Source organism: Labrus mixtus, chromosome 20 (genome assembly GCF_963584025.1).
Source record: "Labrus mixtus chromosome 20, fLabMix1.1, whole genome shotgun sequence".
NCBI lineage: Eukaryota > Metazoa > Chordata > Actinopteri > Labriformes > Labridae > Labrus > Labrus mixtus.
Window position 1 is genome coordinate 3,469,154 of NC_083631.1, and position 23,599 is coordinate 3,492,752.

The 23,599-nt window shown below is 40.2% G+C and overlaps 2 protein-coding genes and 1 gene segment (V, D, J or C); 2 read left to right on the top strand and 1 right to left on the bottom strand.

The window, feature by feature from the left end:
• aatka (apoptosis-associated tyrosine kinase a) overlaps positions 1 to 9,224 on the bottom strand; it is a 39,710-nt gene extending 30,486 nt beyond the window's left edge. The window contains exon 1 of the mRNA XM_061026758.1: positions 8,586 to 9,224. Within this exon, the coding sequence (XP_060882741.1) occupies positions 8,586 to 8,667 (82 nt within the window). The 5' untranslated portion in view covers positions 8,668 to 9,224. The remainder of the gene's footprint in view (positions 1 to 8,585) is intronic.
• A 3,192-nt stretch (positions 9,225 to 12,416) lies between these two features.
• LOC132954068 (immunoglobulin lambda-1 light chain-like) lies at positions 12,417 to 22,845 on the top strand. The gene is made up of 4 exons (XM_061026517.1): positions 12,417 to 12,547; positions 12,640 to 12,965; positions 21,471 to 21,504; positions 22,309 to 22,845. Exons 1-4 carry the CDS (start codon positions 12,508 to 12,510, stop codon positions 22,635 to 22,637), a joined length of 729 nt encoding a protein of 242 aa, XP_060882500.1. The 5' UTR covers positions 12,417 to 12,507; the 3' UTR covers positions 22,638 to 22,845.
• On the top strand, positions 19,381 to 20,142 carry LOC132954070 (probable non-functional immunoglobulin kappa variable 3-7). The segment is given in 2 exon segments: positions 19,381 to 19,529; positions 19,622 to 20,142. Coding segments are annotated over 2 exon segments (378 nt in total).
• Positions 22,846 to 23,599: the final 754 nt, after the last annotated feature.

Genomic DNA, 23,599 nt, shown 5'->3' on the forward strand with positions numbered 1-23,599 from the left:
CCATCTTAAGCTTTCCAAAATTGATTGACTGATTATTCTTCAGCTTCTCCTGTTTGATATTGACCTTCTTACGCTGCTGTTTTAAAAGCTTGTTAGGGCAGCCGGTTGGTGCTGATGCCATTTCAAACTTGTTGGTTTCAGTTCATTTCTTGTAATTCACTTTGTCCTAAACAACAAGCCTCCTCCACGTGTGCACATGTGGAAACATACTGCTCATAAAAGAAGTCAATAGAGCAGACGCATAATATGGAGGGAGAAACATGAAATAAAAGGGGAAAGGAGATGTGTGTGTAGTAAGAGAGGAGGAGGAGTGTGTTTGTGTTCAAGTGAGAACTGGTGGGAGGAAAGGTGAACTATATGGTGGAATGGGTTCCGAGATTGGGCATTCCTTCCTTGCTGTTTACTCTTTGGGCCTTTATCTCTCTACATATTGTGTCTGATATTTCATAAAACAATCTCAGCCCTGACAATATTAGACCAAAAAAGGTGCAAGTACCCTAATGCAGCAGTTGCAACAGTTGCATTTAGCAAGCAATGCAGGTGTCTTTTTAAAATGTGTATTTTCACACACACAGGTTATAGAAATAATTTAAATGTATTATTGTATGAGCTTCATGCATTTTGTGGTAAACACTGTAGTCTCCCGCTGCAGGAGACTAGCAGCTGCAATTATTTAACCACTGGAATTGTCCCAACACCTCTCCTCAACGCTCTAACAGTACACAGAACAATTGTGTCAACGTGTGAAGGAAAAAAAGTCCCAAATCTCTCTGACCCCACTTTACATTCAGGACAGTGCTTCAGGGGCATAAAAACTCCATCTGCCCTGCCTGCCTGGATTGCACCAAGTGGCACCCAATAAGAACACACACTCTCAACGCAAACAGTGATGTATGGGACGAATCCTGGGGAGGGGGCTCAGGGTACAGCTGACAAGATCTATTTAGACAGGAGCAAAGTGTGACCTTTGGGGTAAGATTTAAACAGTCAGAGGGCCGCAGGAGCAAAGCAGTATGACTGAAGCGGAGAATTCACATCCACTCATAGAGCAATATAGAAGTTTCAATTTCAAATACCAAATCATGAAAGCAAGATAAACAAGATTAAAAAATGGTGCTTGCAGTGCTGCTATCGTTTTGTCCATTTTGTCTTGTGTGGTAAATGTTTTAAGGTGTTTGTTGGTATATTTTGGTCACAAGCGCACATCACCATACCTCAGAAAAATAGTTGATTTATTCTTATTCAATTTGTGTTCATGAATTGTTATAAATTGTAATTTTGTATATATTTAGATTTGCTTCACTTGTCTATTTTCATGTTTTGCTTGTTTTTCAAAGTGCTGCGAATGTTTAAGCGTGAAGAGTGTTTGCATGTGATGCATGATTTTTGTCATAATCGAGCAGCTCTATCCGCTATAGCTAAAGGAACACAAAGCGTCAGAGCTGCAGTGATATTTAAGTGGAAGCTCTTGCATGAGAGGTGCAGCTTTACAACCCGAAAATGATGAAAACAATCAGGTTACAGCAGCCGAATTAGAATAAGAGTCACAGGTAATTGACAAAGCTGCTGTCCTTTATACACGCCAAGCTTAATATTGATTCTGCTTTTGTGTTTGTGTATATGAAAGGCATAAGGACAATCGTTATGGATCAATTCCTGGCTCAAGTTGTTAGCTCATCTTACTGTGTCACTGTCTTATTTCAGCAACTATTCTCAAGGATTAGTTCTTTGTCTATCAGAGTGTATGAAGAGGAGGAAGCACTCTGTCCACACACAAACACACGTGTACATATATGTCATTCTCAGGTACAGTTGACAGCAGAGGGAACAACATGACGTGATTAATGGCAGGGTGCAGTATCCTTCCCTGGTTTACATCCTCTCCTCTGTTCTTTAGTCATGCTCTCTGTGAAAGACTGCAGATTGCAGTGGGACGCGCTGGCCTGCAGAGAGCCATGATAACTGTCATTAGCTGGGAGTGAGAGCCCAGGAGGACCACCATGTATCAGCATTACAGGCCTGTCATGTCCGTCCCCTGACAGCTCCTGCAAGGGCATGCTGTCGGAAAGCAAGAGTCTGAATATCAAGGCTGTGTTTGATGCACACATATCTAAGGTAAATTTGGCTAACCTCTTGGACGGGGGCTTTGCGTATTAAAGTTGCTAGTTTAAGCATTCAAGGAAGAAATCATTAATTCCAGACATTTTTATTAACGTGAGCATAATGTTTGCAGCGGGGACTGGCAGGCATCTGTTCTGTATTTCCATCGAGGGCTGTTTGGTTGAATTTCGAAAGGAAATCTGCTGAATTGGGTGATTATTATGCAGCACAAAACGAATCCGAGCTGCTGTTCCTTCAGCACAAATGGAACAAAAGCTGTTCACAGTTTATCACACTGGCAAACATGCAGCTGAAGGAGAGAATGAATGGGATGGAAATATGTTTATCCTCTTGAGGCGAGCAGGAGAGGGGACTTGACTGAGGACTCAAGGATTCTCTTTGCAACAGTTTATAAAAAATGTAAATTCTGAAGAGGACAGGCTTTAAGAACCATGAAGGCCATATGTGATAAATACCTTTTTAACCATTTTGTGAAAAGCTGTTTTTCATTGCATACAAATTAATTTAAAGGTCACATATTATCCTTTCTTTTCAACACATTTAAATAAGTCTCAGAGCTCCCAAAACTATCGCTATCGCTGCAACACCTGTTGGTTTGTCGTTTTTCCCTGGTAAACAGAGGGGCGTCCAAAACGACGACTCCACAAAGCAGTTTTTTTAAACTTAATTGACTTTTATTAATCTAGCAGATACTACTGAAACTGATGATTTTCCGTTTTAGCATACAATACAATACAATACTTTATTGTCCCACAGGGGACAAATTTGTTCTCACAGCTTTGCACACGTATCTGACTGCATCAAAATGGTGTGAAAATGTGTGCCAAATCTCCATTTCATGGTTAAAAATAATACATGTTTAGTGAGGAAGCACTGCTTGTTTACGTCAAATGTTTTATTCTTACTTATTGTGATGAATTCTGGATTTTGTGATGTGTATATTCCAAATGTTCATATTGTGAGACCAATGAAATTGAAATTTATACTACGGCCCTCTTACGGTTGCACAATATGTGGATTGCAGGAGTAACAGATTAGCAGACACAATGTTCAATCTATAGATGCATTTATAAAGTTCCGCTAATCCTAAACAGCCACATAACTCATTAGTGTCGTCCTTAATTTACTAGAGTAAGTAGGCGGAAATGTTTGGTCACACATTTGGTTGCATGGTAACATGGACAGACAATGAATGCCACTGATTTATTCCCAATTAAGCTCGAACATTTCATGACCTTACAACAATTTGTTTGGACACTGTTTGCTAAAAATGTCCAGTTAATGTGTCCATGCTGTGTTGGCTGTATTTTTCTAGTTCATAGAGTAGGTTTGTGTTGTTATTTGGGGCTCGAGTGGAGACGATCTAAATTTAAAGCTGCTCTCCAGGCTATGAGTCTGAAAATGAAAAGGTTACACAAGTCAATGAGAGCTCTATAATTCAGGTCACTACTGCTTTACTTATAAACGACAATGTGTAAGTAATATAAAGAATTTTAACGGCCTACTTAAAAAAAATAATCTGCATTAAAAAGGTCAAGGAGGCAAAATAGAATTGATTTCTATACTGTGACACAAAGAAATGTGCTTTACTTAAAATATGTGTGTATTATAGAGATAAAGACTACATCAATACATCTTTTACAGGATAGCTGAAAATAGCAGAACATTTTTTTTTGCATTCCCTACAACATATTCTTTGCTACATACTGATGATGATCTACCATTTTAGTAACTGGGTCATCTATGACCAGAGCATTTCAACACAGACCTGACAGAACGTCACTCTGCACACACTGCAGGATGGAGTGATCAAGGCGTGCATGACTACTAGTCCTCTGGCTTATAAACACAAATGAGATGCATGTGCAAACCATATGCAGACATAGAAATGTGCACCTCAGATGACATTCAAGCCTGGGTCTCATGATGCAGACAATGAAGCGGTGTGCGTACATAAGTGTGGAGAATGTCGGTGAATATGTATGTGTGAAGAAAACACAAATACACACATATACCTGAGGAAAGCAATTTAGTGGAGCTATGCTGACACCCGTGCACACATCATTTCTCCTATATTTCACTTTGATTTCCTTTTGCTGAGTGTAAACTCTTCCACTCTGACACACACTTTTCACAGATGCCTTAGGTGAACCAATCTGAAGAACTTCCTTTCCAACATCAATTTAACTGCTTTGACTTTATGTCATGCCATCGTTGCCATTAAAAAAAAAAAACTTTTTGATACCTGACTGCAGTACAATTTAAAATGCTGTTCAGGTATGAGCGTGTGGTATTTGGTCAGTGCCAGCCAATGCACGGCTCAATGCATTGATGTGAGTCAATGCTTTGTTATCATCACTAAATATATATGTGAAGTTGTCCCCGACTAATTATCATGATGAAAGCAAACGACAGCAGTGAATTTCTAGAGAGGAGTGCAAGTGTTTGGAAGTTAAAGCTAGCAAAAATACAGAGAATCAATGTCTCCCCCCCACCCCCCAGGACTAAGTATTAAGTATTTTGCACTGTGTATTGGTGGGTAACTCAGAATCAGGTACTACCTAAGTCTCGGTTTTAGAATCAGTATCTGTAAGGATAAAATATCATTTAAAATTGGACTTCACAATTGATTTGCAGTAACATTGTTCAATATTTTGTAACTGATATCAAGTTTAAAAAATGGGTTAGGATTAGAACAAAATAATGAAGCGTGCATATTACGGCCTGACCGATATGAGATTTTTGGGGCCAATACCATTATCGATATTATGGAGAGAAAAAGTCTGATGCTGATATATCGGCCGATATCTTTCTTAGATCCATCTTAGATCTTTATAGATAGATATAGATATACTGATATATTGCCTTGATCCCTCAAATGCAGGTATCATACTCTTGTGGAAAATATATATAATGAAGCAAGATGGTCACTCAGCTGTATAATAACTGCGCACATATATGCATCACCACTTGACACTCTGGAGAGTTATAATGCTTGTTGTAGTCCATATAGCTCACACTGCTGGTGAAAGAGAACTGCTAGTGTGAAACAATTATTTAAAATGAAAGTGAATAAATCTAGTTATATAGCCGCATATCTGAGATAGCATTATCCGATACTGACAGTCACTTGATAAGCTAATATCGGCCGATATTATCGGCCGGCCAATTAATCAGTCGTGCTCTAGTGCATATAATCTATGACTCACAGTTTCTATGTATATCTGCATGTTCTTCATGTTTCACACAATACCTGGTTGCCATCCAAAATCAATTAAAAAAAAAACCAATTTCACCACTTAATTGGCACCTGTTAATTTGAGTGTAGCTTATGGCAAGCTTGAGCTTCATTCATCTAATGTGTTCTGTAGGATTGCCCATACACGTTAAACAAGGTCTAATTCCTTGTATGTGTAAGCATACCTGATCAATATAGCGAATTCTGATACTGATCTGCCTACATCAAAAGTGTGCAAAACCAGAATACACAGACCTCCATCCATCCATTTTTTCTCATCTATTGCTATGAATTCAGACTTCCATGATGCGTTTTCTTGCAATTGCTCATTTTGTGACGATACACTTGCAACCCCCAGTATCAATAATTCTGACATGAAATGCTTCTTATATCAGTCAGCAGCACCTTGAATCATAACTGGCACACCTCTCCACTTCCATCTACCAACATGTGAGGTGTTGCTAGATGCTACTGAGAGGCGGCTCTAACTCACATATTAATTCCACAGCTGGAAATGAAACATGGTGACAAGTTCAATCCTGCAATGGGATAAAGTGCAATTGCGCGCACACAAACCTCTAACACAGTAGATTCAGACAAAAACCCACATCATCACACAGAGAGCACATAGAGGAGCCATAGATGGTTCCCCTTGACTGCTTGAGTCCACTTCATTCTTATTCTAGTTCCCCCAGAGGCAGAGTTATGTAACTAAAGTGCCCCATATTACACATGGAGAGATAAATAATCAAACAGTCAGCGGTGGCTGTTTTGTACTGACCGAGTCAGTGGGAGGAGCTTTGAGTGCAAGTCAAGATACATCTTTGAACATCTTTTCCTCTGTGATATCAGTAACACCGTGATCACAGCCTGCAGCGGCATGCACGTGTGTAAGGCAGGGCACGTGTAAGCATTCCTGCATGTGCATTATGCATTATGCCAATGTGTGTGCAAGTGGCAGAAAATGTGTGTATGCATTGCATCTACATCTAGATATGGTCTGCTACATGCACACTAGCTGCTACCGCCACCTCCAGGCACCAGAGGACACTGCTAAAAGACAGTCCCGCCACAGTGCTGCATTGTCAGCTCGTTGGTTGGTATCAGTGTCGCGTTCCAGGTCAGCCTGTCTCCTGTTTGCCCTGACAGTCAAGTGATGCACGCTGCAAGCAGCCAGGTATTTTTATCCTTCTCATACACAAACACACCCATGCCTGCCCCCTCTCCTGATGGGAGAGCTGTCCATGGTGCTGAAGCAGTGGTAAGCCAGGTGTAAGATGCAGTTGTCCCTGGTGCAGAATGCCACACATGCTTGGCCAATGCACACAAACCAAGCACCAATACAGGCATGACAGGGTTGCTAAAAGGGATCTTTTTACCTCGAGATGTTCCCTGCTGACGTCTTTTCTAATGCTGTGCAATGTGTCAAATGACCCAGCCCAATAGCTATTTTCCTCTGTCTGGTCTGTTCACAATTAGAGCACACTATGCAGTCCAACAAGGAGGAGGTGCAGCTATAGAAAAAGAGCTTAAAGGTGCTAGAGTTCAAATGCTGTTTGTATATGTTGGCGTGTTTTTATCAAATGAAACATATTCAGCCAGAACATGTGATTGAATGCCTTGTGTCCCTCCCCTTTAAGGGACTCTTGCATTTCTCTGTCCTTAGCACTGGCCATGAAAATGATTGGTTCCCTTCTCGTCCGCCCACCTCCATCGCCTAGACAACATTGATTCTCATTGCAATTACTAGGAAAGAAGAGGGTCGCTTGTCAGGTGCTGCTTGAAAATGTATGAAAAATGTAAATCATTATAAGAGCTAACAAACCAGACTCCTTCCTTTGGTCCAGCTACACACATGTACATGTTGATTTCATCCTGACATGTCACCGAGGCTTTTCATCAGCGACTGTCAGTCAAAGAAAGAAATATGAATGTTGCACTGCACATTCCTTATGGGATGTTGTCCTCCAGGAAAAAAAAAAATACCAAGACAGATAAATTGAATTAAGTAATGCCCCAGAAGAGCCACAGTAAGCAGGCATTTTACCCGTAAGTCAGCTGGGAACCATTTATCTGGCTTCAAATTAAAAGACTACACTCCTTGGGTAGGTTTGTATCATATTTCACTGCACAGAACAAGGTCTCGCCAGCTCAGCACCCTCTCCACATTCTGTGCTGAAAAATGCTTTTGTCATGGTTTTCCCAATATATATATATATATATATATATATATATATATATATATATGCCACTAAACCAATTTCTGTTTCGCTTTGCATTATATATCTTAAATCAGAGTACAGCATACATATCATTATTCATGAAAACATCCTCTAAAGTCTTACATACTCAAGAGCTATAATGTTGCTCAATGTTGTTGCAACTGTGAGCACAGAAACTTCCCGAATCCACAGGGACAGCATGCATCTTATAAATAACCCATTTGGCTTTAAATGGAGGAGCCTTTTAGTGTCACATTCTGCGGAACGATAGAGATAGAGATCGGAGGAGGGATAAAAGATCAGTGAGAGTGTGCTGTTTTGGGAGAACAAATAAGGCCCGAGTCACTCAGCTCACCGTCATTTGTATGCCCAGCACACTGAGCTCAGTGCGGGGACTCTCTCAGTCCTGTTTACACTCGCACACAGTTATTTATTCTGCTCCACTTCAAGCCCTCACACAGCAGCACGGCCATGACTTCCTGCTCGGTGGTCCCGTAGCACTGCAGCAGCACCTGGGTCCTCCTTTGCCGAGGTTCCTATATTGGAGATGATCAGACACTGCGTCCAAGTGTATTGTCAAGGGCCGCAACCTCAAGAAGCAGAGGCACACACCTCTGTCAGGGGGTCACCTCTGTAATGTTGTTGTCATTACACACACACACACACACACACCTTGATAGAACAAACACACTTTCACAATCAGCTGCAGGGATGTAGAACTATGCAGAATATGTGCAGACACTTTTAACCCTCTTGTCACCAAGCTATGGGACTAAATGTACAAAATCAATACCTGATCTGAGCCCTATGCTTAAGTACTGCTGCTGCTGCTAATGATGATGATATAATAACAATGATGCTGAAAGAAAATGATGTAAATATAGCACCAATACACAATGTATGGCCTTGCATCACATGCAGAAACCATTTATCCCGAGGGAACATATTAAGATTTCCAGCAAACAGACAAACCCTCTTCATTCATTCTGTAGTTTGACCCTTACCTGTGTCAAAGTGGGAGCTGAAGGCAAAACTGGGATTGAAAAACGCCGAAGACATGACAATCACATGTAGGGCAAAGACCATCCTCCTCGTTACGTTGCAGAAGAGAGCAGAAGCCTAAACAGAACAAGGTCGAGGATAAATCTCCGACTTCGGTGCGTCAAAGATTCAAGTAACCTGTAGTAGAAGCAGTAATGCGCAGCATTTTATTCCATCGCACTTCACAGAGAGACCCAAGACAATCCTGCTCTTTCTTCGGCTCGAACGGATTCGGAGACAGATGTTGACATTTCACCACATCTGTTTGCTGTCTGACAATCGAATCCTAACCTCGCGCCTCCGTCGTGCGACAGCTAATCTGAACAGGTTTAGTGTAAGTACACCTACTCGGTCACCCGGCGAAACGAGTATCCTTTTTTGGGGGGACAGATTTTAGTCACTGTAAGATATTGACTGCTGCAAATATTTGGCATCTCACATTGTACGTCCTTTCAGAATATTTCTCTGGTTGCTCGTCGTCCCCTTATCAGAAGTAAAATGTTTTTTTTTTTTGAAGAGCAGTTAGTTGGTTTTAACAAGATGCGTCGGTAAAGCGATGCGCATTTGGGTATCAGCTTCTCTACACAGTCAGAGTGAGCGACATCTTGCAGCAGTGTAAAGACACCACACACAGCATTAAAGTGCATCCGGTTTCAAAATAAAACATTACTAAACCCATCATAATAGTTATATGTTATTTTTAAATCAGGCTTATAGTGAAGTTAGTGTGGTTGGAACCTCTGACTTGGCCGATAATACAAAACTACGGTGCGCACACTCACCTGGTTTGTATAGAGGAAGAAGGACAAGGTAGCTCGGTGCACAAGTCAGTCCACATGTTTTTAAGAGACCGATGTTGAAGATGGGTTTGTGTCCCAACGAATATCTGTTTAGTTTTTCATTATCTTGTATCTTTGACATTCTAACGAGAAAAAAATAAACAAAGAGGAATTTAATTGAATTAACACTGGACACGAATGGGCACCGGCTTAGAGACCACTTTGGGGACTAGAGAAACCAGGCCAGTAAAGCAGTCTGCTGAGACAGAAGTAGCAGGTCGTTCTGGTAATACCGTCGGAAGTAGCTGGAGACCTACTATGAGGTAGACAGTTTTATTTGGAAGCCCATTACTATGAGGTTTTGCGGGAAGTTAATGGATGAGCATGTGACTGGCCGAAGCGTAATACAGAACAAGGCAACTAGTGGACAGGTGAGGAATAGCAGTCATGAAAAAAGCAATGTTGGATTGAAAAATCTTTATTGTCCCTGAGGGGAAATTTGGTTTGCAACAGAGGTCCATACAGGCAATAGACATTCTTAGAGCAGCACTACCATGGATTTCATCATGATGGATGTGAGTGAGATAAGAAAGACCAACAGTACAAAGTAAAAGTGTACAGGCAACAATACCTACAGCTTATTTAAAACCCCAACTGCTGAAGGGACAAACGACCTCAGGGATCAGTTAGATTTGGCCCTCTTAACATAAGTGAGGGTGCTGAGGGTCTTCCAAGATGGCATTTGCCTTTTGAGTGGCTCTTACTTGAAAAATATGGCCAAGATCATTCAAGTTATGCAATGCACATGCACCAGTTGTCAGATAGCCTACATAGCTGACTTATTATTTAAATAAAATCCAAATGTCACAGCAGTTGTAGACATGATCACATTTAAAATGGCACATCTTACACTAAACACCAAAACATTTAGGCACATTAGAACCACAAAAATACAAAAAAAACAGCTCCTGATCCCGTCCTTTTTCTCCCTTTCTCAGGCTTACACCATAGACTGAAAGTCTTAAACACATTGAGGTCTGCTATACGCCCTCTGCTGGTTGTCAGCATTAAAGTACATCGATTTGAATGGAATACAAACTGCCACCCCATTCTTCTAAGCTTCAAAATAAAAGTTTACATTTCTGAATACCATCCATCATTTATGAAACGCATTACTATTTTCTCCATGTATGTTTGACCCTTGTCAAACATACAATATACTGAGATGGTTTACACCAATACATCCATTACAGTATGTTTATCAAAATTAGAGTCTTATACTAACGGAACAGAAGAAACAAAACTAAGCATAGGAGAAAAAAAATAAATAAAAAATAAATAAAATGAAAGAATACCCCAGGCCACCTTCTTCAAGAGATGATCCACCAGAAGGCTTTAGAGATGTGCACAGAGTGCATCTAGTTGCCACATCCCAACCGTAGTCTTCTTGACCCCCTGCATTCGCGCTGTGGATGTCTGGGTACGTTAACACTCATACTTGAAAAGAAAGTGATTTTGGGATATTCCAGCAAGTGGCAATATGCTTATTCTGTGCTTTTAGACTAAATAACAGCCTTTTTGTTTCATTGTCAGGCCTATGTTAGAGAGATCAATTAAAATGTGTAAAGTGCAAATGAGGTAATGGGGTAACTTCATCACAAATACCCAAGATAGATTGGAGTATGGTTGTTAAAAGGTCAATAACACATTTTTAAAACTATACATTGTCTGTAATTTTAATGATCAAAAGGATCAAAAAGTATTTTTGAAAAACAACAAGTATTTCATAAAACAGGTGTGAGTGAGAGATTAGAGAGGAATGGGTCCATCCAAAATTGTCAACTGTTTGGGGCGCCGGTAGCCTAGTGGTTAGTGCATGTATGGAGGGCATAGCCCAGGTTCAAATCCCTTCCCACATTTCATTCCCCACTCTCTCTCTCTCCTTGATTCCTGACTGTCTGCTGTCCTGTCTCTAAAATAAATGCATAAAGGCCAAAGAATTAACCTTAAAATAAATGTGTGACTGTTTCTGTACAGAAGAGGAGATTGTCTGAATATTTGGTCATTTAAAAAAAGGAGTTACCAATCATTGGGTGCCTAGGACTTTCTCGCTTTGTTTTGTGGTATCAAAACGAGATATGGATGTCGTTTTTTTTTTTACTAGAATCGTATCAGTTTAAAATTCAGGTGTCATAATAACCCTCGATTGGTAGGCGACGATCCCCCAGAGAGTGTGTGAAAAACAACTAGTAGCCTTGGCAGAACCCAAAGTACAAGTAGCATCAGCAACCATTTTCACTGAAAAAGTATTGATATAGTGCATTGAATGCAGAAGACCATTGCATTAAAGCCAAAGTTGTCTGTAATAGTCTCATTGAATGTGTTTCATACGATATGTGAAACCTTTATTAGTTGATCATTGTGGAGTTAATCTGCACAGCCTGACAACAATACATGAGGTCAATATACACTAGAGTGGGGTGTTATTCTGTTGTTATGCACTAGAGAGCAGCACTGGATTACAGTTGGAAAGACAAAGGGGGAACTCTGACTGATTTAAAAAAAAAATAATACACACGCACACTTTGGTTTCGACTAAAGCAAATTGTCATTTTTCAATTTACAGGAAGCACCTGCATGCCTCTCCTCTTCATTTAGACTCATGCAAATAAAGTGGTTTAGTATCGACTCTAGAAACTGTGCTTGACTGAAAGAAGGCAGATGTTTCATTTAATATAATTTTTTTTATAAGTTTTGGTTTATGTCATTGTACATGAGCCCAAAAAAGAGATCATGTCCTGAACTATACCTACTTTGATAGAAAGTAAAAATGTTTTTTTAAAGAAATTATTCCACCTTATTAAAATGGATAGGATAAGAAACCTGACCTATAACCTCTCCTTTTTTCCTTTTGGTGGGGGAGTGAAAATGTAGCAAACCCTTCAGATTGAATCAAAGCTCCTCCTCCTGTCACTCACTCTCAGTCTCTGTGCTGTATTAAATGGCTCCTCCAGCACCTCCTCTCCTCATCCTCCGAAGCCTCTGATCTGTCAGCAGTGAGCTCACTTTTCAAGTTCCAAGGCCATTCTCAGCACACACTGACAACATGCTGGGGACCCTGTGCACTCTCATCACTGCTCTAACATGTAAGGAGGCTGACTTACTGCAGCTTTGAGCTCATGTTGGATTCATCAGTCTGTGTGTTTCTCTTGACTCCATGTCATCTTGTTGTTTCCAGGTGTGAGTGCTGTGACGCTGGTGACACAGAAGCCTCCTGTTGTGACTCTGAGGAGAGGAGAGACAGCCACCATGGACTGTAACCTGGGGACTGTGACTAACAGTGAAGCTCGTTGGTACAAACAGATTCCAGGAGGAGTTCCTCAGTATATTCTCAGGAACTATCACAGCTGGAGCTCTCCAAGATATGGCTCTGGTTTCTCCTCTCCAAAGTTCACATCCACTCATCAGTCACAATCAGATTATCGTTTGATTATCAGCACTGTGGAGGAGAGAGACTCAGCAGTTTATTACTGTCAGACATGGGACAGCTCTGTCAGCGAGTACGTATCACAATGATTTACACCGTGACAAAAACCTCCTCACTGAACACTTCTGCTTTTTGAGTCTCTAAGAATATCTACTAATGCTCCCTGTAACTACACATGACTTTAGGATGATCACTCAGTCTCCTCAATGTTTTTATATTTATCCACACATATCAATTCATTAAAATTAACAATAACATGATAATGCAAAGAAGAATTGATTAAATCCCACCAGGGGCTCTCTATGAAGAATATAAAAAAGAAACTGTAACAGCAGTGAAGGAATAATTTGTACACAATGCTTATTTTTTTCATAAAGATCAACAAAATGCTTTGAATTAAGGCATCCTATTGTAAATACCTAACTATTGCAGGAGTGTATTGAAACAAAAACAAATCACCAAACAGAATTAAAACCTTCTTTCAAAGGTTGAAGAAGTTACCAACACTGAGATTAATATCAGAACCAGATAGAGACAGGGACTCAAAAGCAGACTCACACGCAGCTGAGTTCAGAAAAAGGCAGAGTTTAATTACAGTCCAGGTCGGTACACAGGAAGGCAAATCTTCAAGGCAATCAAATCCAAAGGGAGCAGGCAAAAGGCAAAACGGTAAGGCAGGCACAGCCAAAAATCACTATAAGTCTACTCGGAAAAATGCTGGAACAAGGTGACACACAGGAACACACTGCAAACTGGCAACATGAGGGAGGAAACACAGGGATATATACACACAGACAATCAGGGGATAACGAGACACAGGTGAGCACAATCAGGGCAGGAAAACATGAGGAGCAGGATCTGAAAGACAGAGACAAGGGTAAGTACAAAATAAAACAGGAACAGACAATAATACTAAATAAATGAGTAAAAAACCAAACATGACACTAGGTAACTACGGATCCTGTCAGTGTCACATGACTTTGGAAACCTGCTGCTGACATGAGAAGCGAAGGCCAAGCAGCAGGGTGGATGCACACACACAGACGGCATACCGCATTTCAGCAACAAACTACATGTGAGAGAGAGACTTTGAGAATGGCCGGAAAGGAAACGTAGCGTGGCGTGGTGCTACTTTACACCTGAAAATACATCTACTGCAAGATGCGACATTTGTGACAAGAGAGTGCCACACAGTAGCAACACGAGTAACCTATTCATAGCTTTCAGTGACGTCATCAGCGCGGAGGGCTGGAGGGCAAAAAAACGCTCAGGAAAGTAATGGCCATCGTTGAAAACCCTGTAGAACTGCATCACTGGCTTTTAATTTAACATCTCTTATAAACGACACATGTTTACATCACCTGACAACCATAGCAAAACCATATTAAGATAAACTTTTTTTTGGGCACTTGCGATACTTTAACGATACTTTGCGATACGGGACACTATTTATATCGCTCGAAACGGCAAAGTCCGTGCCAGTGTAACGTTGAAAAGAGTTACCATGATAACTGGTGACTGTCAGCTGAGTGAGTCTGGTTGTCGTACGTTACGTGTCCTATCAAAAGCCTATTTGTTTGGCTTTCATTTAAACATATCTCATAAACAATTTTGACATTATGCTAATACAAAAACAGAACAAAGAGGCATTTTTTAGCACACTTTCAGTCGCGATTGTCTGAAAGTCATCAGTTAACATGGTCACTCTTTTAACTGTAACACCAGAACGTCACCTCAGTGATATTGCTGATATTTAGAGGAGAATCCCTCCCCTTACATCGCTGTAGGATGAAAGTCTACAAACATACAGGCAGCTTTATGTATTATTGATCGGGGTCGATAATGCTGCTGTTTGAGAAGTGAAGGGCAAGAAATTCCTCATCATTCAAGCATCGGTGAGTGCTACATAGCTAACATTAGTTAGTTAGCTAGCGATAGTATCAGGATAGTATCAGCTGTCAATCTTAGTGTTCTGGGGCAGTAATTTGAGTTAACGGTAGGAATATTTAGAATTAATCAACACTATAATTGATGTCAGGATGAGGAGAAGTCTGATGTTTCCCCCCACAGGGGCTGTGGAGGGTCTAACTTCATTAATCCACAAACCTCCTCCTTTCTGTTTTTTTTCTCAGATTAAATTCTGTAGAAGCAAAACTCGGGCTCGTCTCCTCGCCAGTTAGTGTATCATATTAGACAACACTTGTATTTAATTTGAAAAAATTAACTGAGACCAGTAACTTCTCAGTAGCGTACAGTGGTAGACAGACTTTCTTGCCCTCCAGGTGGGCGGTTCCATAAGAGTGTGACGTCACGTGAACGCTCTGAATATAACATACCAGGTCTCAATCAAACAACCAATCAGGATTAGCCTGCATGTAATTAGCCAATCACAGCAACTCTATGAAGAGATTATTTGCATTGCAAACATGTTGTCATGACAACAGTTGACTACATTCTATTAGAATGTCCATGTTGTTTGTTTCAACTTTAAATTTCAAATCAAAATAAAATAAAGATTAAAGGAATGGAATGTAATGATGTCACATATATTTTAGACTATAGACCAGAGGACTCGATGATACAAAAGGATTAGTGTTTTGGAAACTGTTTTACAAACCTTGTTCATTTTCACTTCAAATTGCAACCAATAATGACTTGCAACAATACAACCATGAGACTTGGATTCAGTCGTGAAGCCCCAAAGAACCACACTGGTGCTTGCCGCTACCGCGTAGTAGCTCCTACCTCTCAGGTAGATGAATCCCTGTTTGGGAACAAAATCATGCTTGACAGACGTGGTAAATCAAATTCTTCTAGAGAGTCCATCGTCTTGTCATCATCTGAGTGGCAGCCGATTCTCTCAGCATCCAAGATTACTGCCAAGGTTGAGGAGAATGCTCATCAGAGGAAGAGGGAGGAGGAGTATAAAGCAGGAGAATCCATCAGGCATAGATTAATTGAGGTAAATAATATCCGCAAGCAGAACATGCCACCTTCTCAGAAGGAGATTCAGGCCCGGGACCGTTCAAAGAAGATATTGGAGCGGGCCAATACTCTCATTATGATGCAAAAAGGTGAGATCAGGGAGCTCAACACGGTGATTCTGGCTACTCAGTGTCACGAGATACATGAGGTCCAGATCGCGGAGAAGAGACAGATCCAGGCCCAGTTGGCAGAGGAGGAGAAGCTCCTGAATTTCACGTTAGAGATGGAGCGCCTCAAAGCCATCGAGGCCACTAAGCAGGCTGATGCGCTCCGCAAAGAAAAGGCAAACAGAGTGATCAAGCATAATCTCAACCAAGTATCACAAAACATTCATTCAAACAAGCAGCTGCAGAATGAGATGAAAAGACAGGAGAGACAGAACGTACAAGAGAGAGAGAAGCAATGGAAACTGGAGGACCTTAAAGCCCTGGAGCAGAAAAGAGAGGCACAACAGCGTCTGCATGAAGAGCGTAAGCACATCAAGGCAATGAAAATGCTCGCCAAGAAGCAGAGGATGGAGGAGGAGAAGCTGGCTGACATTAAAAACGCAGAGTTCATCCAGAAAAAAATGAAGCAGGAGGCTGAACAGGAAGCAGCGCAGAAACGCAAAAAGAAAGAGAGGGAGTTGGAGCGTGCTAAGATGTTTGCTCGACAGGAAGAAGTTAGAGACAACAAGGCAAAGCAGGATGAGATCCACACTAAGAGGATCAATGAAATGGAAGACAGCAAATGGAGGAGAAAACAGAAAGATCTGGCTGAAAGGACAGTACAAGAGGGCGCATGGCTGCGCACCACTCGCTTGGAGCAGTCACACTCCAAACAGTACTACCAGAGTAGAGAGGTCATGCGTCAGAAAGAAGAGTTTGAGCGGGTGTTAAAGGCGTCACAGTACAGCGCCAGTAAACAGGACGAGGAAGAGGAGAAGAAGCGTAAGAAGGCAGCAAACTACTTAGAGGCCTTACAACATCAGAAGAAGGAACAGGATCACTCGGCCATTGCAAATCGCGAAAAGATCATGAAAGAGGCTCATGATTTGATTGAAGCAAATAAGCTGAAATGTGTGCAAGTTGAGGAGACTAAACAACACATGCTGAAGGAGTTAAAGGCTACAGGACTCTCTGAAAAATACTGCAGTGTGGTGGAAAGGAAAGTTAACAACAAGAAGACACTAAAAGACCAAAGAGCCAGTGATGAGACACACAGTACAGCTGGAACACTCCTTAATACCATAGGGCAGATGACGCAGGGTGGAAAAGAAAGTGAGAGGCAATATAAGAAACATTCAAATTTGCTTGCTGGTGAGGAGGTAGAAAGTAAGAGACAGGACAGACTGCAAAACAACATAGCCATTATCCAGCATCAGAATGATAAGGAACAACATCAGAAAAAGGAACGGGATCACTCGGCCATTGCAAATCGCGAAAGACTCCCAAGACAACATCAAAGACAACAAGCTGAGGCCAAGAAAATCAATCAAATTCAGCTCACTTCTAGAGATGACCTTGTCCAGAAGCCCTTCCACCTCCCACCTATTCATAATGCCGTTGAACGCCCTGTCATAGGAAGGGTCAGTCCCAGTTTTTACAAGCAGGATCACAACAAGACGAGGCTCGGATATGAAGAGACCAGGATTAGTGACCTGCGACCGACCCGCTTCTCAACTGCACCCTCTCTCTCTAAGGGCCGGCTGACCTCCGCAGGGCAACCAAACTTCCGCCTTCCCCCTATCCGCAGATAGTTCAAGGAGAGAAGCCTGAACTACAAAATTCCTTTCCTGTCCCACCCACCTCACCATTTCTTTCCAACATTCCCCTTTCCTCCTAACTTTGCTCCATCTACTTCATCTACTCTTCTTGTTCTTCTTTTTTTCTTCTTCTGTTGCACGTGGGGTTTTCTCCGGGTGCTCCGGTTTGTCCCAATATTAAATAAAACAATTAGGACCTTAAATTAGTAAAACTTATTAAATAAATAAAAGAACAAAAATATTTTTATTGCCTTGAAGTTGTATGAAATAAAATCCTTGTCAATTATTCTTTTGGTCTGCTGTGACTTTAATCATTCTAGTTTGTTTTATTGTTCTGCATTTCTTTATAATCGTGCAATGGTAGGTATTGAAAAATGAATTCATTATTTTTAGCTTCCAATACACCAGTCCCTGATCCAATGGTTCTCATCTGATGACACCTCAATAAAGGTTTTTGACAAAACACACTTTGATACATATTTTTTTTAAAGTAAATTGCTAATTGTTTTTTCTAAGAAAAATAATAAAGAAATTAAGATTTAAGTTTGATATGTTTGCTACATTACTTTATTTCTTTATTTATGTTTTAACTCGGTGCTGATTTGCCTTTTCAGAAATGTGATAGCATTTCTTTTTTTTTTATACATTTTTAAAACATGGTATATGATCAATTCTCTTTGTAGAAATAAGGGGGAACTTGTTGCAGATCATTGCTGAAAATAAAATATCTTTCAGAGGCGGAGTTCTGAGGAGTTCCTCAATATATTCTGAAGAACCATCATTCATATATCGTTATGATATATGAATGATGATATACCATATATATTGTTTGATCATCAGCACTGTGGAGGAGAGAGACTCAGCAGTTTATTACTGTCAGACATGGGACAGCTCTGTCAATGAGAACGTATCACAGTGATTTACACCGTGACAAAAACCTCCTCACTGAACACTTCTGCTTTTTCACTCTCTTTCACGTCTAACGCTCCTTGTAACTGCTCTACTCAAGAATTTGTAATGACATCCAACAAGTGTCTTAAATGTATTCTTAAAGGACAGAAACCTCATCTCATTTATTACTACACATAAGAAGAAAAAACTTTAGTCAGTGTCTATGTTCATCTTTTCTGCATGTTGATATAAACAGTTGGACTGAGCTCAGTGCAGAAATACCCCACTGATTGATAAATAAAGAGAAACACACAGATTCATTCTTTATCTCTGGAAACATTGAAAACCAAGAGGAGCTTGTATTTAGAATATAAATCACACAAGTGAAGAGAAAAGAAAAACAAACCATCTTGTGATGTTTGTGTTTTAAAATCATGACAAACACTATCACCTCCAAATGAATGTGACATGAATATGATATTAGTGTGTACAGAGTTAAAGGAACTTTAATACGATGTAGAAGAAGATCATGTTTGTGTCTCATTATGAGTTTCTGTTGATTTTTATAACTAATAACAGAAATAACAGGACAGATTTACAGCTCATAAAAAAGATTATGAAACATTTTTAATCAGCTCAACTAACAGAGATGGACTTTATGTTTTATACATAAACTTTTGTTGGACCCTCAGGTTATTTACTAGATTCAAAGAAGATCATCAGAACTCCAAAAAAAACAACAACATGACAAACAGGAACAAACAGACATAAATCCTGTCTGTTATTAATGAATGAAAACAGTGCTGAGTGTGTAAACTCCTCCTCCTCCTCTTCCTCCTCCTCCTCTTCTTCCTCCTCCTCCTCCTCCTCCTCTTCTCTCCTCAGTGTCTTTATAAGCTTCAGTGTCTCTTCTCCTCTCACTCCAACCCTGCTCACCTCTCAGCTGGACAGTAAGGGACGTTTACAGCACACACTGACAACATGCTGGGGACCCTGTGCACTCTCATCACTGCTCTAACATGTAAGGAGGCTGACTTACTGCAGCTTTGAGCTCATGTTGGATTCATCAGTCTGTGTGTTTCTCTTGACTCCATGTCATCTTGTTGTTTCCAGGTGTGAGTGCTGTGACGCTGGTGACACAGAAGCCTCCTGTTGTGACTCTGAGGAGAGGAGAGACAGCCACCATGGACTGTAACCTGGAGACTGTGACTGATAGTACTGCTCGTTGGTACAAACAGATTCCAGGAGGAGTTCCTCAGTATATTCTCAGGAACTATCACACCTGGAGCTCTCCAAGCTATGGCTCTGGTTTCTCCTCTCCAAAGTTCACATCCACTCATCAGTCACAATCAGATTATCGTTTGATCATCAGCACTGTGGAGGAGAGAGACTCAGCAGTTTATTACTGTCAGACATTTGACAGCTCTGTTGATGAGAACGTATCACAGTGATTTACACCGTGACAAAAACCTCCTCACTGAACACTTCTGCTTTTTCACTCTCTGACACATTAACTAAAGCCCCCTGTAACTACCAACCAGTGTCCTCAGTGTATTCTTGATAGACCACTTTGATGTAAAAAAAAAAAACACTAACCATTTATTTATCATCAGTAAACATGAAGACATAACATATTTCAGTGTTTTCAGACTCTTTTTCTTTAAATTTCATGACACGTCATTTTGAAAACCATGAAGCCACCAATCAAATAGTTTTCTGTTTTATAGTATATGCTGTGTTTCTTTTAGTGTGAGTCTGTTAACACAATGACATCAAAAAGAAAACAAGAAAAAGTCAAATTGAACAATTAAGGTCAAAGAGAATTAAACATTTTTCATTATTAACTATGAATCCAAAAGAAATGACGGAATCAGGACATCAGCAAACTTCTTTAGTAAAGTGAAAACATGTTGGTTTGTAAACAACATGAAAAAGTATTTTAGAGATGATCCAAGATGATGTTAGAAATCTGCATGATGTGTTTAATTTATGAATGAAAACAGTGCTGAGTGTGTAAACTCCTCCTCTTCTTCCTCCTCCTCCTCCTCCTCCTCCTCCTCTTCCTCCTCTTCCTCCTCCTCTTCTCCTCTCCTCAGTGTCTTTATAAGCTTCAGTGTCTCTTCTCCTCACACTCCAACCCTGCTCACCTCTCAGTTGGACAGTAAGGGACGTTTACAGCACACACTGACAACATGCTGGGGACCCTGTGCACTCTCATCACTGCTCTAACATGTAAGAGATTCTTCTCAGTCCTTTCACACACCATCATTTCACACACAAACCTTTCACTCATGTCTTTTTCTCTGTGTGTGTGTTACAGATGTTGATGCAGTGATAGTGCTGACCCAGACGCCTGCTGTCCACACAGTTTCTACAGGACAACAAGTTGATCTTCAATGTAACATCCAGAGATATGATGGATATTCTGTCTCCTGGTACAAACAGGTTCCTGGTGAAGCTCCTCAGTATGTTCTGAGATTTTACCACTCTGACAGCTCACCTAGCTTTGGATCAGGATTCTCCTCAGACAGATTCAACTCTAAATCTTCATCAAACATAGATTATCAGTTCATCATAAAGAGAGCAGAGACAGGAGACTCTGCTCAGTATTTCTGTCTGACATGGGATAACTCTGCTAAGGAGTACGTATCACAGTGATTTACACTGTGACAAAAACCTCAGTGACAGACTGACTGCAGCATACATGAGATGTTGACTAAGTCAATCCAAGAAAAGCAGAATAACTTGAACAAAACAAGAAAGGATACTAAACAAAGTGTTCTTCAGGGTGAAAAGAGTTTGATAAAAGTCCATCAGTGTTGTTGTAATGTGAGCAGACTGATGAAAGAATGACATGTTGACAGTGAAAGTTGGTCTCAACAGGATGTTTCAGTTCCACTCCCCTCATTAGTGAGAGTCAGGAGGTTTTTGTACAGCCATGTATACAAACTGAATCACTGTGGTATTCGGACAAGGCACCAAGCTGATTGTGACGAGTAAGTACTTTGAAACTCATCATGAAATGAGAGAGATTTGATCATTCTTATTCAAACTGATCAGTAATCATCATTTGTTATTTAACTCATTGTTCAGATAGATTTGTGTGTCAACAACAGACATTTATATTTAGTTCTCTTTCTGACACCAGACTATGTCTTGGAATGAAACGGAAAGCTTTCAAAAAGGTTCCAACATTTGTATGAAATAGTTTCTGTCAATTCTGAAGTATGTTGATGTTTGAGGAATGTTGAACAGTTAAGATCAAATTACAAAATGTGACAATTCATGTCCAAATATAAACGGCATGTTTGATCCTTTCTAAACCTTTGTTGAATCATCTCTAAAATGTTTCTTACAATGTGATATGAAGAATTCAAACTTCTAAACTTCTCGTGTTTCAAATGTTTAAAGTTTTTGATGAGTTAGTTTTTTAAATGAAAAACATGCTCTGGATTATTTCCTCATTTCTAAGTGTTAGATAGTTGGTTAGAAAAAAGAATTGAATTGTTATTTCAGGACAGTTGTTTCATATTTCACAAAGTGTCTTTATGATATTGTTACTGTCATAAAAAATGATCCTGATTGATGAATGACTCATCATTTTGATAATCATTTCATGATGTTTTTACATGACAACATTCTTTACTGCAGCCTGTTTGTCAAACTGTGAACAAAACTAATGAGTTGATGATCTCTGTCATACTTTGTATTGAATGACTTCACTTGTACTCATGTGTTCAATGTCCTGTGTGTGTGTGTGTGTGTGTGTGTGTGTGTGTGTGTGTGTGTGTGTGTTTCAGGCTCCAGCCTCTCTCCTCCTGTCCTCACAGTCTTCCCTCCGTCCAGTGCTGAGCTCCAGTCCAACAAAGCCTCTCTGGTCTGTCTGTCCACTCAGTCTGTGCCTTTTGCAGATGTGAGCTGGTCTGCTGCTGGGAGTCCAGTGAGCAGTGGGATCTCTACCAGCACGGCCGTTCAGCAACCAGACCAGACTTTCCAAATCAGCAGCTATCTGTCCATCCAGATGTCAGACTGGAACATGGACAAGGTCTACACATGTCGAGTGTCTTTGGGCTCCCAGACTTCAGAGAAAACCATCAACAAGTCCCACTGTTCCACTGAAGACCAGTAGAGGAGCAGAGGGACCATTTCTAATCTGCTTCTTGACTCTTTGTGCTGTTTGCTCATTACAAGGTTCACATCTTACAGTATATGTCTGCATGCTTGTAATACATGTTGTGACCTCTAGGTGGAGGTGATGGATCAGCTTTGCAACTTGCTACAAATTCATTAATTATGCAATATAAAATGTGATTAATGAAGAATTTTCTTTAATTGAACTCATGAATAAAAATAACAAAAAAAAAATGATTGAACTGTTTATTTCCTCATTACTGATGTTTGTCTTACCAACAGGTTATTAATCAACACAAAAACATTTTAATTGATTCAGTCTTTAAATAAAAACAGTATTTGAAGATTTTTCTATTTTAAATAGGTCAACCTGTGCATCAACAAAGAGCTTTTTCAGTTTATTGTATATTTGCCTAGTTTTAGTTTCTTGCATAGGAAGTGTTATTGGAATAATCAGATAAAATGAACAAATGAAACTGAGATTTCATCCTCCATCAGTGAAGCATCACCTCTCTGCTCCTCCCTCTCCTCCTCCTCAGGATGCACCTGCAGGCCTCCTCTTCTTATTCATAGCTGCATGCAAATGAAGAGGTCAAAGGTCAGCTCACTGTAAAACTGTCTCTGACCTGAAACACACTGATGTTTCATTTGTGATCAATTGGTTAATCAGACAAATACCTTAACAATGTCCTTAAATGTAGAAACTTGTAGGATCAGTTAAAATGTAAAAAATAATTTTGATCATCTTTACATATTTAAATCCTTTAAGGGTTTAGTTTTGAGTGGCTGCACCATACTGATGCTGATTATAAGGCACCATAAGGCTGTGTATATTTAATCATAGCTTAATCTTTTTTGCAGGACCTGCCTTGAAGTAGATTCTGACAAATGAAATCCAGAAACATAGATACTTGTGCACGGAGAATTGTTTTATTTTAAAGGGTTAAAAAAATGCACAGA

Coding starts and splice junctions, on each gene's coding strand:
- LOC132954068 (XM_061026517.1), top strand. CDS start 12,508: ATGCTGGGGACCCTGTGCACTCTCATCACTGCTCTAACAT. Junction 12,548..12,639: donor TCTCATCACTGCTCTAACAT/GTAAGGAGGCTG, acceptor TGTTGTTTCCAG/GTGTGAGTGCTGTGACGCTG. Junction 21,505..22,308: donor CACCAAGCTGATTGTGACGA/GTAAGTACTTTG, acceptor TGTGTGTTTCAG/GCTCCAGCCTCTCTCCTCCT.